We start from the raw sequence: 13966 nt of genomic DNA, 5'->3' as shown, positions 1-13966 counted from the left end.
AGGTCCTATTATCAATTGTTAATGCACAGAACAAATGTGTAAGTATCTTTTACCCCTATATATTTTTCCCTATATTATTTTTATATATATATATATTACCCTTGTATATATATATACACCCTATTATTTTTATATATATACATACACATAAATGGATGTGTGTATGTTTTATATTCAAGCATAACTCTGAAACTCAATTTCAGCAAACTTGGTATATGTGAACTATCTGGAAAAGAGTACTGCGGGGTAAGACATCACTGGCACCATAGATGAGGTTATGACATCAAAAATTGATCCTATTAGCGTCTAATCCATAGTTCTTGAGGATGCTGAGATGAATAGCATTCACATTCCTGATGCCCTAGATGTTCAACCCCGATAGGAAGAGGGGTGAGAAGGGTTAGGAAGGGGATGACATAAAAATAACCAAAACGACAGATATTAGTGTCTAATCCATAGTTTTTGAGGCCGTTGAGATGAATAGTGAATCCCAGTGCCTTTCAAGTCCAAGTTCAGCCATGATAGTAAGATGGGGGTGAGAAGAGGTGGGAAGCGGGTGACATGTAAAAATAACCAAAAATGACAGATATTAGTGTCTACTCCATAGTTTTATCGCTGAGATGAATACTAACACTTCTGATGCCCTTTGTTCAAGTTAAATAGGAAGGGGGCTAAGAAGATGGGAAGCTTGAAAACGACAGATATTAGGAATTCATTTTTCGATTGCTGAAATAGTGACATTCCTGATGCCCTTTAAGTTCTTTCCCATAGGAAGGAAGGGTGAGAAAGGGTGGGAAGGGGATGAAATGTAAAAATAACCAAAAGTGACAGATAACAGTTTTTGAGGTTGTTGAAATGAATAGTAACACTCCTAGTGCCTTTAATTCCAAGTTCAACCCTGATAGGAAGTGGGGTTGAGGAGTGGGAAGGGGTGATATATAAAAATAACCAAAAACGACAGATATTAGTGTCTAATCCATAGTTTTCATGTTCATTGAGATGAATAATGACACTCCCGATGACCTTTAAGTCCAAGTTCAGCCCTGATAGGAAGAGGGGGGCGTGAGAAGGGTTGAAAAATAAAATGTCAAAAAGACAGACATTAATGTCTAATCCATAGTTTTCAAGGTCACTGAGATGAATAGCGGTGCTCCCGATGCCCTTTAAGTTCAAGCTCAGCCACAGTAGGAATGAGGGGTGAAAAAGGGTGAAATATAAAATGTCAAAAATGCTGGTCAATGTAACTATAATATCTTGACAGGAAAGAGATATATCATTCAGAGTTTGCCTGGGCAGTGCCAGGTTGGTCAGCTAGTCTATATATATAAAAATGGATGTGTGTGTATGTGCCAGAATAACTCAGAAATGCACTGAGCAATTTCAACCAAGCTTGGTATACTTCTGACTACTATCTGGAAAAGCATACTGAGGGGGTAAAACATCACTGGCACCAAACTTGTATGGGAAGGGGGTGACATGTAAAGATAAATAGTGACACTTCAGATGCCCTTTAGTCCAAGTTAATCCTGGATCTGGAAAACGACAGATATTAGAGTTTAATCTGTAGTTTTCAAGGTAGATGAATAGTGACATCAAATGCCCTTTGAGTACAAAGCCCCAATAGGAAGGTGTGGTGAGAAAGGGTGGGGAAGGTGGCGACATTTAAAAATAACCGAAAACGACAGATATTAGTGTCTAATCCATAATTTTCAAGGTCGCTGATGTGTTGACACTCCAAGTTCAGCCCCAGGAAGATGCTTAAAGATAAAATGTCAAAAATGACAAATATTAGTGTCTAATCTATAGTTTTCAAGGTCAGATGAATAGTGACATTCCCGATGTCCTTTAAGTCCAAGTTCAGCCTAAATAGGAATTCAGCTTGAGAAGGGGGTGAAATATAAAATGTCAAAAATGCTGGGCAATGTAACTAAAGCAACTATCTCAGAGGAGAGAGAGAGAGAGAGAGAGAGAGAGAGGATGAGAGAGAGAGAGAGAGAGAGAAAAAAGTTTTACCAGAACCAAAAAACAGCTCTCCTAGGCTGGCCCGGGATTAGACTTATTTTAGTGGCTAAGAACCAATTGGTTAGAGCAGTTATAGCGAGGAATTTCTATCACCAGAAGAAATTCCTCTAACTCTTCATCAGCCGGCCGGGGAATTGAACTCCGATCGAGTGACAGTCCAAGAACCAACTCAGCCAACGAGGGCTGAGAGAGAGAGGGGGTGTTGGAATGGGAAGAGGGAAATAGTAAGGGAGAGTTGGAGAGAGAGAGAGGAGTGAGAGGGAGAAAAAGTGAGAGAGAGAGAGGATAGAGGGGGTGTTAGGGAGGAGAGAGAGAGAGAGAGAGAGAGAGAGAGAGAGAGAGAGAGAGAGAGAGAGAGAGAGAGAGAGAGAGATTTTATCAGTTGTCATTCAGAGTTTTCCCAGGCAGTGTACATTCATATGTATCTTCGGTTAATAACATCACGCAAGTCTTTTAATAAAGTTAATTTTGCCCTATAAGTCTGACAGGATTTTAAACCAGGAGGGCCAACCATTTCCGTTTTTGAACAAAACCCAAGAAATTAGTACCGAAGGTGCTTTTCCACTAACACAATGTGCTTGCCTCTGCAGAAAATCCATTACTTGAAATGTTATAGACTGCAAATAAGTAGCGGACAATTCTCACATGAGCATTCAAAAGTACCAACTTTCAGAGTCCGAATAATAGGAAAGGAGATGATTTAACGAAAATCAACAGGTAGAATCTTACAGGTAATATCTGCAAAAAATTCACGCAGAAAGCAAGTTTTCACGTTTCTGTCTAGAGATGTTAGTGTTGATAATTTAAGTATAAAAATGGCATCGCTCATGACGTACGTCATTATGAATTGTGCATTTAGATTTTCAATTAACAATCTAACTGTAAATTAATAACTCAATAATAAACATTGCCAGTGTTCGAAAGTAACAATTACATTCTGCCTTAGTTTGCTATGTAAACTTAAGAGTATGTGGCTGGAAATATGTGGTATTATTGGAAATCTAATAGACAGCGATGGCTAGTTGGCAATTAGACGCCATCTAACAGAATTATCAGATCAAAAACATAACAACACTAAACAAAGGTGCAGTTTGTTCAGCTTAATCTTCAGGAAAGTGTTTGCCCTTCTCACTAAAGATTAAATGAAATTCCACTCACCTCCAAGATTTATTGGAATGGAATGGAATAAAATATTCAGGTCAAAGGCAAAGCACTGGGACCTATGAGGTCATTCAGTCCTGGAAGGGAAATTGAGAGTAAAAACAGAAAGAAAACCTCGCAGCTGCGTTATTTATTAGTTGTGATGAGAAGATGGAAAGGAAGACGGAAGAAAGAGAATATGAATGGAAGGACAATAAAATGAATGAAGAGGGTTACAGCTAGAGGTCGAAAGGACGCTACAAAGAGCGTTAAATAATGCCTACCGTGCACCACGTGAGGTGCACTGAGGTCAATACCCCCCTGAGAAAACGCAACACTGATGCCTTTGCACTCTACATAAAGCTTAAGTGTCGAACTTAGCAGCCATGAAATTGGAAGATGGAGATAGTTCACAAGTTACGAAATTCGGCAGTTTTAGCAGAGGTGATGCGATTACGGGACGGGGCTGAGGGGTGACGGGGTGGGTTTTGGCAAGATTTTCCCGGGACAAAAGGTCCGCTATTAGGGTGTCAAAGCACCGGCAATTTTTCCGTCGTCTGCATTGTTTGTTTGTTGTTCCTCGTGCGACAACTTTCGGTCTAGTTGGCCATAGTTATTCCTGATACACCAGTCTCTCTTTGCACTGGAACTGGGAAATCTAAGTTTCGTGATTCTGCTGAATTTTCATTCTGGGACACTTCTGAAACAGTCAGCGAATCTTTATTTCATTGTTGTCTGCAGGAAAAAAAAAAGAAATAAGGCTCAAACAATAGAAAATGAATGTATGGGTCAATGCTTGTGTGTTTGTGTTTTTTCTCGATTCTCCGTCGGGTGTTTGTATTTGTTCAACATGGAACATCACCATTTCTGTTTTAGGAAAAGAGAAGAGTTCCGAAGACGAACTTTTACATGAACGCAATGTATTTGTCTATTTGGAAAATCCACGACCTAGAGTATTGTAGATATCAAATACGAATTTAGCTAAGTTTACATGAATATTAAAAATGCCATCTTTTAAAGGACTAATAAAGGGAAGTTTAAGGAACGTCAGAGGAGGTGACTTAAGGAAGAAATAATAGATCGAAGCTGACAAGTAATATCTGCCAACAGTTCAAGCAGAGAGCAAGTTTTCCCATTCTTTCTGACAATGCAAGTTTTTGATAAGTATAAAAACATCATTCATATTGACATACGTCATCAAAAATTTTGAATTTAGATTTATTGTTGATTAACTAATTGTGAATATATGTTTTATGACAATAACGATTACCAGTGTACAAAATGTAAATTTACATTTTGACTTTATCTACTGCGTTTACGAAACAGCATGTGACCAGAAACACGTGGTATTATTGGAAACCTAATAGATAGCGATGGCTAGGTGGTAATTCGACTCCAACCAATGGGATTATATATATATATATATATATATATATATATATATATATATATATATATATATATATATATATATAAAAACAGACCACTAATAAAGGTTTAGTTTGCTTAGCTGTATCCAGAGGAAAAAAGTTTGTCCTTCTCACTGATGTTATAATGAAATTCCACTCACCCAAGATTTATTAAAGCTACTCATTTACCTCTGGATGAGAAAACACAGCACTGATGCCTTTGCATTCAGTACATAAAGCTTAAGTGTCGGACTTAGCAGCCATGAAATTGGACGATGAAGACAGTTTTCAAGTACGAAATTCGGCAGTTATAGCAGAGGTGATGCGATTACGGGACGGGGTTGATGGGCTAAGGGGTTGTGGAGTTAAGGGGTTGGAGGGTTGAGGGCTGAGGGTTGTGGAGTTGAGGGCCTGAGGGGTTGGAGGTTTGGGGTCTGTGGGGTTGAAGGATTAAGGGGCCGAGGGGTTGTGGGGTTAATGGGCTGAGGGGTTGTGGGGTTAATGGGCTGAGGGGTTGAAGGATTGAGGGGTTGAATGGTTGAGGGGATATAAGTGTTGAGGGGCTGAGGGGCTGTGGTGTTGAGGGGCTGAGGGGTTGTGGGGTTGAAGAGTTGAGGGGTTGATAGGATGAGTGGATGAGGGGTTGTGAGGTTGTGTGGTTGATGGGTTGGAGGACTGAGAGGTTGTGGGATTGAAGGGTTGAGAGTTTGATGAGCTGAGGGGTTGGGAGGTTGTGGGGTTGAGGGGTTGGAGGGTTGATGGGCTCAGGGTTGTGGGGTTGAGGGTTGAAGGGTTGAGGCCTGAGGGTTGTGGGGTTGAAGGGTTGAGGGCTAAGGGGTTGTGGGGCTCAGGGGTTGTGGGGTTGAAGGGTTGAGGGGATTAGGGGTTTTGGGATTGAGGGATTGATGGGTTGGAGGATTGAGGGGTTTTGGGGTTGCAGAGTTGAAACGTTGAGGGGTTGATGGATTGAGGGGCTAGGGGTTGAGGCGTTGAAAGGCTGAGGGGTTGTGGGGTTGTAGGGTTGAGGGGTTGATGGGTTGAGGGGCTAGAGGTTGAAGGGCTGAGGGGTTGTGGGGTTGAGGGGTTGGAGGTTGAGGGGCTGAGGGGTTGTGGGGTTGAGGGTTGATGGGTTGAGGGGTATGGGTTGAGGGGTTGATGGGTTGAGGGGGTATGGGTTGAGGGGGTATGGGTTGAGGGGCTGAGGGGTTGAAGGATTGAAGAGTTAAGGGGTTGATGGGTTGAGGAGCTAGAGGCTGAGGGGTTGAAGGGGTATTTGTTGAAGGGCTGAGGGATTGAAGGGTTGAAGGTTTGATGGGTTGAGGGGCTAGGGGTTGAGGGGCTGAGGAGTTGTGGGGTTGTGGGGTTGAAGGGTTGGAGGGTTGAGGGGCTGAGGGGTTGAGCGGCTAAGGGTTATGGGGTTGAAAGGTTGAGGCCTCGCTAGGGGTTGTGGGGGGATGAGGGGTTGATGGGATGAGGGGCTAGGGTTGTGGGGTTGAAGGGTGGAGGGGTTGTGGGGTTGAATGGTTGAGGGGTTGAGGAGCTGTGGGGTTGCTGGGTCGGGGTAGGCGCGATTTTCTCGCGAAAAAAAGGCCGACGATTAGGGCGTCAAAGCACCGGTCAATTTTCCTATCGTCTTCATTGTTTGTTTGTTGATTTTTTCTTTCCCCTTTACTAAAATGATGCAAAATAGCTATTTTAACAAAATGATGTGGAATAGTCTCCAGCAAAGATCTTGATTGCTCCCATTGCACATAAATAACTCTTTTAATTTCAGTTATAATTACACAAATAATTATTGTCTGTCACGCTATTTACCTTATAGTTTATGTCCTGCATAGTTAGTGTAGAACTAATGCATTATATTAAACGAAGCATAGAGTAGGAGAACCTAGATATAAAAGTATTATTAGTTCATATACTCGAGACACCCTTGAAAGTGTCCTGCCATATTAACAGATACAAGATAAATCAGGCTTTTGGTTTTCCGTAGAAACATGAAGGTTGAATGAGCTCGTCTAAAACCATTAAGACGAAAGACAACAATGCAGGAACGAGGTATTTTTGTCATAATCGTTAGCAAGAAGGAACGAGCCTTCAAAGTGAGGCTCTCCAGTACTCACAGATATCTGGCAGACTTCGCCATGAGAGTAAAAAGAAACGCGTATTATGATGTAAAAAATGTAAAAGATTATTTCATCAAGTTACAGACATTAGACGAACTTACGAAGCTTGTTTACTTTTCGTTTTACTAATGAATTAAAAGAGGATTATTTTATATAAACTTCATTGACCTATTGTCCGTCATCATCTAAGTCATAGTTCTTGTCTCTTTTCTCCCCTTCCCTTTCTCCCAACTCTTTCTCTCTATCTGCTGTTCTGTTTGTCTGTCTATCTCTTTCTTCTCAGCGGAAGGAAGCACCTGGGTGGCTTCCTACGTTTATTATCACTAGACCTTCACGTGCTTCCTCTTGACATCGATTATCACCTACATTACAATACAAAAGAGAGAGAGAGAGAGAGAGAGAGAGAGAGAGAGAGAGAGAGAGAGAGAGAGAGAGAGAGAGAGGTATGAAGTGGAGTATGGGGAAGTCGTGTTTTATGTAACAGTTTGCATCATGAAGCACAAACTATAGCATGGGGTATTTTCACAGTATTTATAAAACAATTTATTTTTCGGAAAAAAGTATAACTAGAATGGTCTATTTAACTGAATACTTTCTAACTCTTCGATATAAAAACTTCTCTCTACTGACGGTTATGGTTTAATAGATATTCATCTGAGGTGAAGATGAATACTGATTTGTTATGCAGAAAAACTGATAAGACATTTGTTCCTTCATTGTCATTATTACTGTTACCATCTAACAATGTTGTTCGGTATTGTTAGTATTTCATGACTATCATTACCTTGACATGTTCTTCATGGCCAAAGGTCAATATACACGGAAAATTTTTAGAATCCTTTAAAACTAGATCAAACAAATAAAAAAAAAGATAGTTGCCTCTAACCATCCAAACTCGACACCTGAATTATAATTTTAACATGAAATATCTGACCTTGACGAAACCTGAGTTGCTGGGGAGTATTTTCCTCAAGCAATTTCAACTTTTAATTATTTTCTAAGGCCATTGATCAACTTAAATTTTATCATCTTATTCATCCCTAATTTTAATGAAACATAGTAAATAGATACCATAAGGTTGTCAAATATTCTTTGCAAATATTTGTAACCCTGACCTATTTTTCAATGTCAAGGGTTATTTGAAAAGTAATTTTTTTCAAATATCTTATTTTCGTTCTGGTTTTGACGAAATCTTGTCGGTTGGATAGGATCACAGGTCAGTTTAAAAGCTAAATTCATATTTTTCTGATTTTGATAAAGTAATTATCTTTTTGGGTTTGTGATTACTTTTTCCTTGACTTCGGTGAATCTTAATAAGTAGGTACAGTTCGGGTGGTGTTCATTTTCCAGAAAAATATCTTTAACATGACATACTTTGAGGTCACAGGTCAATTTAATTTTTCTTTGATTTGAATGAACTTGTTTTGTAGGTACTTTGGCCAACTTTTCAAGGTCACAGATCAATTTAAAAGCCAAGTTTTCGTATTTTTTCTATCTAGATCTAAGAATCTTGACCTGACATATAATTCAAGGTTTGGGGTCAATTTACAAGCCAAAACTTAATTTTTCTATGATTTTAATGAAAGGTTTTAAGGTACTTTGGTCGTTGGGTGTTTCACATTTATATTTTGACCTAGGCCTACTTTCTAAGGTCACCGGTCAATTTAAAAGCCAGAATTTTAGTATATTTTTTTTATCTAGATCTGGGAATCTTGAGCATGACATATATTTTAAGGTCACAGGCCAATTTATAATCTAAAATTAAATTTTCTATGATGTTAATGAAGCTTGTTTTTTTACGTACTTTGGAGGGTGGTGATTATTTTCCTTGATATTTTGACTTTGGCCTACTTTTTAAGATCACTGGTCAGTTTAAAAGCCAAACTCTTAGTATTTTTTTATGTACATCAGAGAATCAGCAGTTTTTGGATAGCGGGCTATTTTCTCCACTTCAGTATGGTATGAAACCCTTTCGCCCTTTATCCTCTCAAAAAACCTAATTTATTAATGCTGCTGTCATCTCTATTACTTGTCATCAATATATTTTGCAACACAAGGTATTTATTGCAGCCAGTGACTTTAAACAAGTTTTTAATAAGTCATGTGGTGCAATGATTACACTGAGTTGCGAATGCATGAAGCAATATAGACGCCGAAACCGAAAAGTAATATCTAGTTACGTTATCATTGTTTGTATAAGTAGCAGTGTCGTCATTATTATTATTTATTATTATTATTATTATTATTATTATTATTATTATTATTATTATTATTATTATTTACCAGGCCCGAGCCAATGTTAAAGAACCGGGTCCTCTCGAGGCAAGGGATCGAAGCGCTCGCTTATCTCCAGGATTCTCGCGACCACTTCAGACGGCTGGAGAACTTTGTGGTTCTCCGTTTTCAAGGTCTCTTGGTCTCACCTCTTTAATTCTCATCTCAACGAAGCTCTCCTTATTAGTAAATAGGTGACTATCATATTTATCATAACGTTTTAAATGCTACTTTGCACAGAGACCAGAGACATGATGCAGACACGCAGTGTCACTTGAGTGAAGGTAACAAAAAAATAATAAACGACAAAATGTTATTCTAACCTGCATTTGTTTTATCTTGCACGCTCTGATCCAAGTATCTTTGATGCCTGGCGAGTTTCGTATGGCACGAGTTTTAAAGCTGTGTTCTGCATTCATAATAACAGAGCAAATCGATGCATTAATACAGCAAAAACATCGATTCCGAGTATCTGGGTTTCTTTTTTTTGTGTGTCATCCTTTCTGTTTGTTTGCCTACGTGCGCGTGAGTGCTTGTCAACTTTTTCTTTCCAAGTGGCTCATTTGATCTGGAATTTAGGAAAGTTACTTCTTGGTTTGGATGACCAAAAAATTCCAAGATATCATCTCGCATTGCTAAAAATACTGTGGTTCTGACGCAAGTCAGCAAAGACGACAAATTTCTTGCACACCAGTTTCTTTTGAATTGTTGAATGTATCCTGGAAACGTTCATTGTGTCATGAAATTTCTGACTTTTTAGTTCTGTGAGCATTCTTTCTTCCAAAGATCTTCAAACTGCTTCAGTTAACTACAGTTAACTAATTGGTTCTTATTTCACATGGCGACGCTTTTGTGACTATACATAAGATTCTTCACGGTATTATATCTCTCAAAGTTCAACACAATTTTATAAAAGCGTTTGCGAATTATAACCACTACAACTATGTTTCAAGGTAATTACTTAGAAAATCATGTCGAGTAATGAAGTGTGTATGATTATTTCTGCACCGTAACTGACGATAATATTAAAATGTAATAAAAATATTGATGTCGGATACTTTATGGTGAATAACAACACTGTTAGGTTTCTTGGTAATTCTCTGCGATTTTAAATATGACTTAAATCAATTAACAGGTCCTTCTTTAGAGGCTATAGTCTATAGCTAATTTGGTTATCCTTAGTTATTATTATATTAAATTTATGTGTAATTGTTTATCAAAGTAGCCATTTCGAAAGAGAGTATAACTCGAGCCTCTTCTTTTCAGCTCGAATGACCCTCTCCTGCACACGAGATGTTAGCACTGAGGTGTAAAGCTATAAATTTACTCAAGATATAGCCTGAGGGGTGTTTTCCCCCTGCTTTCTCTCTCTCTCTCTCTCTCTCTCTCTCTGCCTCTGTTCCTCCCTTTCATCCTCGTTTCTCTTTACCATTTCTTTATCTTTTCTGTTGACCTGACCTTAATTACTTCATTATTTTCTTAACCGCCTCTCTCTCTCTCTCTTCACATTCATCCTCGCTTTCTCATTCTCATTCTTTATCTTCTTCGTTCACGTTTTAATCGACAGATACGGCAAAGTTCCTAAAACACTGTCGAACGTCTTTTTTGTATGTTTCCTACCCAACCACATCCTCTCTCTCTCTCTCTCTCTCTCTCTCTCTCTCTCTCTTCTCTCTCTCTCTCTCTCTCTCTCTCTCCCCCTTTATGTGTGAGTCTTATTTATTAAATTCATGTTCGATCTGGTTCCCTGTTTTCTTTCCTAAGTTTCTTTTTAGGAGTTTTAAACAGGAGTGCATGGTTTTTAATTATCGTTATACACTCTTTGCCAACATTCATTGTCTTTCTCTTTTTTGTCAAAGTTTTAAGAGACCGATGAAGTAAATCTTCTTACCTTCTGTCATACATTTTAGGTTGAACCCGTTAACTATAGTCTAAACACACAATAACTTTTGGGGACATAAATTTATCTCTCTCTCTCTCTCTCTCTCTCTCTCTCTCTCTCTCTCTCTCTCTCTCTCTCTCCTTGGCGGACTCCTTTGGTCCTTGTGTGCATTGACTTTCCATTTTCTTTCGGCATAAAACGTCCAGCCCAAAGAGCTTAGTAGTGGGGGTGATGGAGAGAACGGTTTCCCGAGTCCTTCACTTGGAAAGAAAATATTTCGACGTGATTTTATTTTCTTGGCATTTACTGAATCCGGGAAAAGGGTGGGGTTAGCGGAATGGGGTTAGGGGTGAGGGTTGAGGAAGAGAGAAGAGTAAATCCTTCTTCTATAGAAACTTAGTATTGCTACCTGAAAGAGCTTTTTATGTCAGGTCAAATGAGAGCTTGCGCGCTCTCTTCAGCATGTAGCTCGAACGATTCTCTGATCAAGATTTCGGTCCTACTCGAAATCTAGGAATAAAGCTGCGCATAAGTTGCTTTCTATAATTTCTGGTAAAACAACATGTTATTTTCATTCTATAACACAATGGAAGCTCACGTAACATTGCTATGAGTGCGTACGTGAAATGGAGAGACGTACGTTGTCAATTTTAAATATAGTCCTTTCCAGATTTCAGCGAGTCTACACCCATTATGTCTAATAACAAGGAGGTATTTTGAGTGTAACGACCTTCGTTGTTTTAACATTTACTAATTATAATGTTGCGCGTCAGCTGTGGTCGCTTAACTTGAAGAGATAATGTACAAAGACGTTGCACATCCTGTTGTAACTGCAGATATCTGATGTCCTTGACAGAGATCTGGAGTGGACAGGGAAATGGTTTATAGGGCTGGTCATTCAAATGAACTTCTTGAAGCATCACGAATACATTATTTTATTAGCTGACCTCAGACCGTGTCCACTTCACTTGATAACTGCAAACCCAATGAATCCGAGAATTTGACGATATATGTTCGTTGCCTCTGGCTCTAAAAGCTCCCTCATTATCGCGGCACCGAGAAGTCTACCGTTGTGAAACATTAGCAATGTGAAAGTCAGTAGCATCATGGGATCTTCATCGGTTAGACAAAATTCAGCAGCTAAAGTGTCATTTTTCAGAAGTAACGTAACTATCAAACTCTCGTCGAAAGAGGCATTCGCCTGGTTATCTTCCATAGTTCTGCTGCGACAAGGAACATCCACTATTGATTTCGGTACCTTTCATTCTCGGGATTTTCATTTCTTACTTCCTTATTTGCCAAGCACCAGAGGCCTGATATTGATGGTAGTACTCGAATCAGAAGAAAAGCTTAATCACATCCGAAAGTTGCTATGTATGTGTATCAATCTGCTGAACTTAATTACATCTTAGCCGAAATATATATAAAATTAATGCTATACATATACATTCACTTACAACCTCCAGAGAACCACACATGCACAACAGCCTGACACACACACACACACACACACACACACACACACACACATATATATATATATATATATATATATATATATATATATATATATATATATATATATATATATATATATATATATATATATATATATACAGTATATATATATATATATATATATATGTATATATATACAGTATATATAAATATATATATATACATACATATACATACATACATACATACATACATACATACATACATACATACATACATACATAAAGGCCCTAATATACAGTGATTCTGCTATTTTCATTTACGGAAGCTCAGAACCACTTATTTTTTTTTTAAAGGACTCTTTGTTAGTGTTAATAAGTCACTAAATTTCACTTCAGCTGTTTTTTTTTTATATTTGTGTTTTATAATTATTTTTTTCCTTCGACTTTGGCTGACACCTGTTGTACATTCTGGAAAAGGGACGGAAGTTGTCCCCCCAAAAGCCCAATAAATCTCTTGAACGATTCTGTAGGTATTTTTTGTATTTGTTCTTCGGATAAGGAAGCGTTTGGTTGTCTGACACGTACAGATATTTTCTCAACCATACCCTTCCTGTTTTCCCACTACGTTTATTGGAGTGGGACTGTTAGTCTAATATTCGCTTCCATTCTCTGCAGTCGACTGACTACTAAGTAACAAAGTAATTGCTTAGGCAGTAGTTCAACAGAGGTACAATGGATATTCCAAGAAATAGCTCTCAAGAAAGGACAATGATCACCGCCACATTCTACAGAAACTACAAATTCAAGGATGAATCTCTAGTTCAGAAAAATTCCACAACTCTTGCCCTCCAAAACCTTACACAGAAAATTTGAATCCTATGCACACACACACACTGTGCCACTCACCTCTGTCTTGCACGCACTCTTTCGCTATCTGGATGTTGAGGGTCTTCTTTACCATGTACACCCGGCAAGAAAAGTGAAGATACAGTTTTTTTAAATCTTCGGACGTATATTGCTCAATAATGCGACATCTGGCAACTTTAGAAAGGAGAGGAGCTTCAGTCTTACGTGTGTTGGTTTTTTGCTTGACCTCCTATAACTTTCAATCATATTCTGTGATTCTGACATCATTGATACTCAAATGCAGTAGTAAGCTTTACAGTATTCGTTCAAGTTGTAATTTGCAGCGACAGTTCTGAGCAAACTAAACATTTTCGACTTAACATACCAATTAACCTTACACAAATGAAATTTATGACACCACAATGAACGGAATGCTTGCATAATCGGAAACTCGATCTTCCATAGTGATATCAAGAGTTAAATTTGAGCAATGTCCAAGGAAAAACGTGGGGAACAATAAAGGAACGAATGCAATGTTACGATGAGAGAGAGAGAGAGAGAGAGAGAGAGAGAGAGAGAGAGAGAGAGAGAGAGAGAGAGAGAGAGAGAGAGAGAGAGAGAGACTTGCTGTTGTGTAAGCCTAGGCCTACAGTATATGTAGAGCTACTCATTTCATTATTTTTTTTTTCTTTTAGAGATTGAGCGATACTATATTTGTATAGTATGTTTTAGCAATGGAAAGAGAGAGAGAGAGAGAGAGAGAGAGAGAGAGAGAGAGAGAGAGAGAGAGAGAGAGAGAGAGAGAGAGAG

The 13966-nt window shown here is 38.6% G+C and overlaps 1 protein-coding gene across 1 annotated transcript; it reads right to left on the bottom strand.

Moving 5' to 3' along the window:
- Positions 1–4936: 4936 nt before the first annotated feature.
- LOC136837266 (cornifin-A-like) lies at positions 4937–13271 on the bottom strand. Its single transcript, XM_067102008.1, has 3 exons — positions 13217–13271; positions 5560–5958; positions 4937–5286 (listed from the first exon to the last, which is right to left on the bottom strand). The coding sequence occupies exons 1-3, from the start codon at positions 13269–13271 to the stop codon at positions 4937–4939; spliced, it is 804 nt and encodes a 267-aa protein (XP_066958109.1).
- Positions 13272–13966: the final 695 nt, after the last annotated feature.

The sequence above is a fragment of the Macrobrachium rosenbergii genome, chromosome 4 (genome assembly GCF_040412425.1).
Source record: "Macrobrachium rosenbergii isolate ZJJX-2024 chromosome 4, ASM4041242v1, whole genome shotgun sequence".
NCBI classification, from domain to species: Eukaryota; Metazoa; Arthropoda; class Malacostraca; order Decapoda; family Palaemonidae; genus Macrobrachium; species Macrobrachium rosenbergii.
Note: the sequence above shows the minus strand (reverse complement) of the source record. Positions and strands in the feature narration are given on the sequence as shown.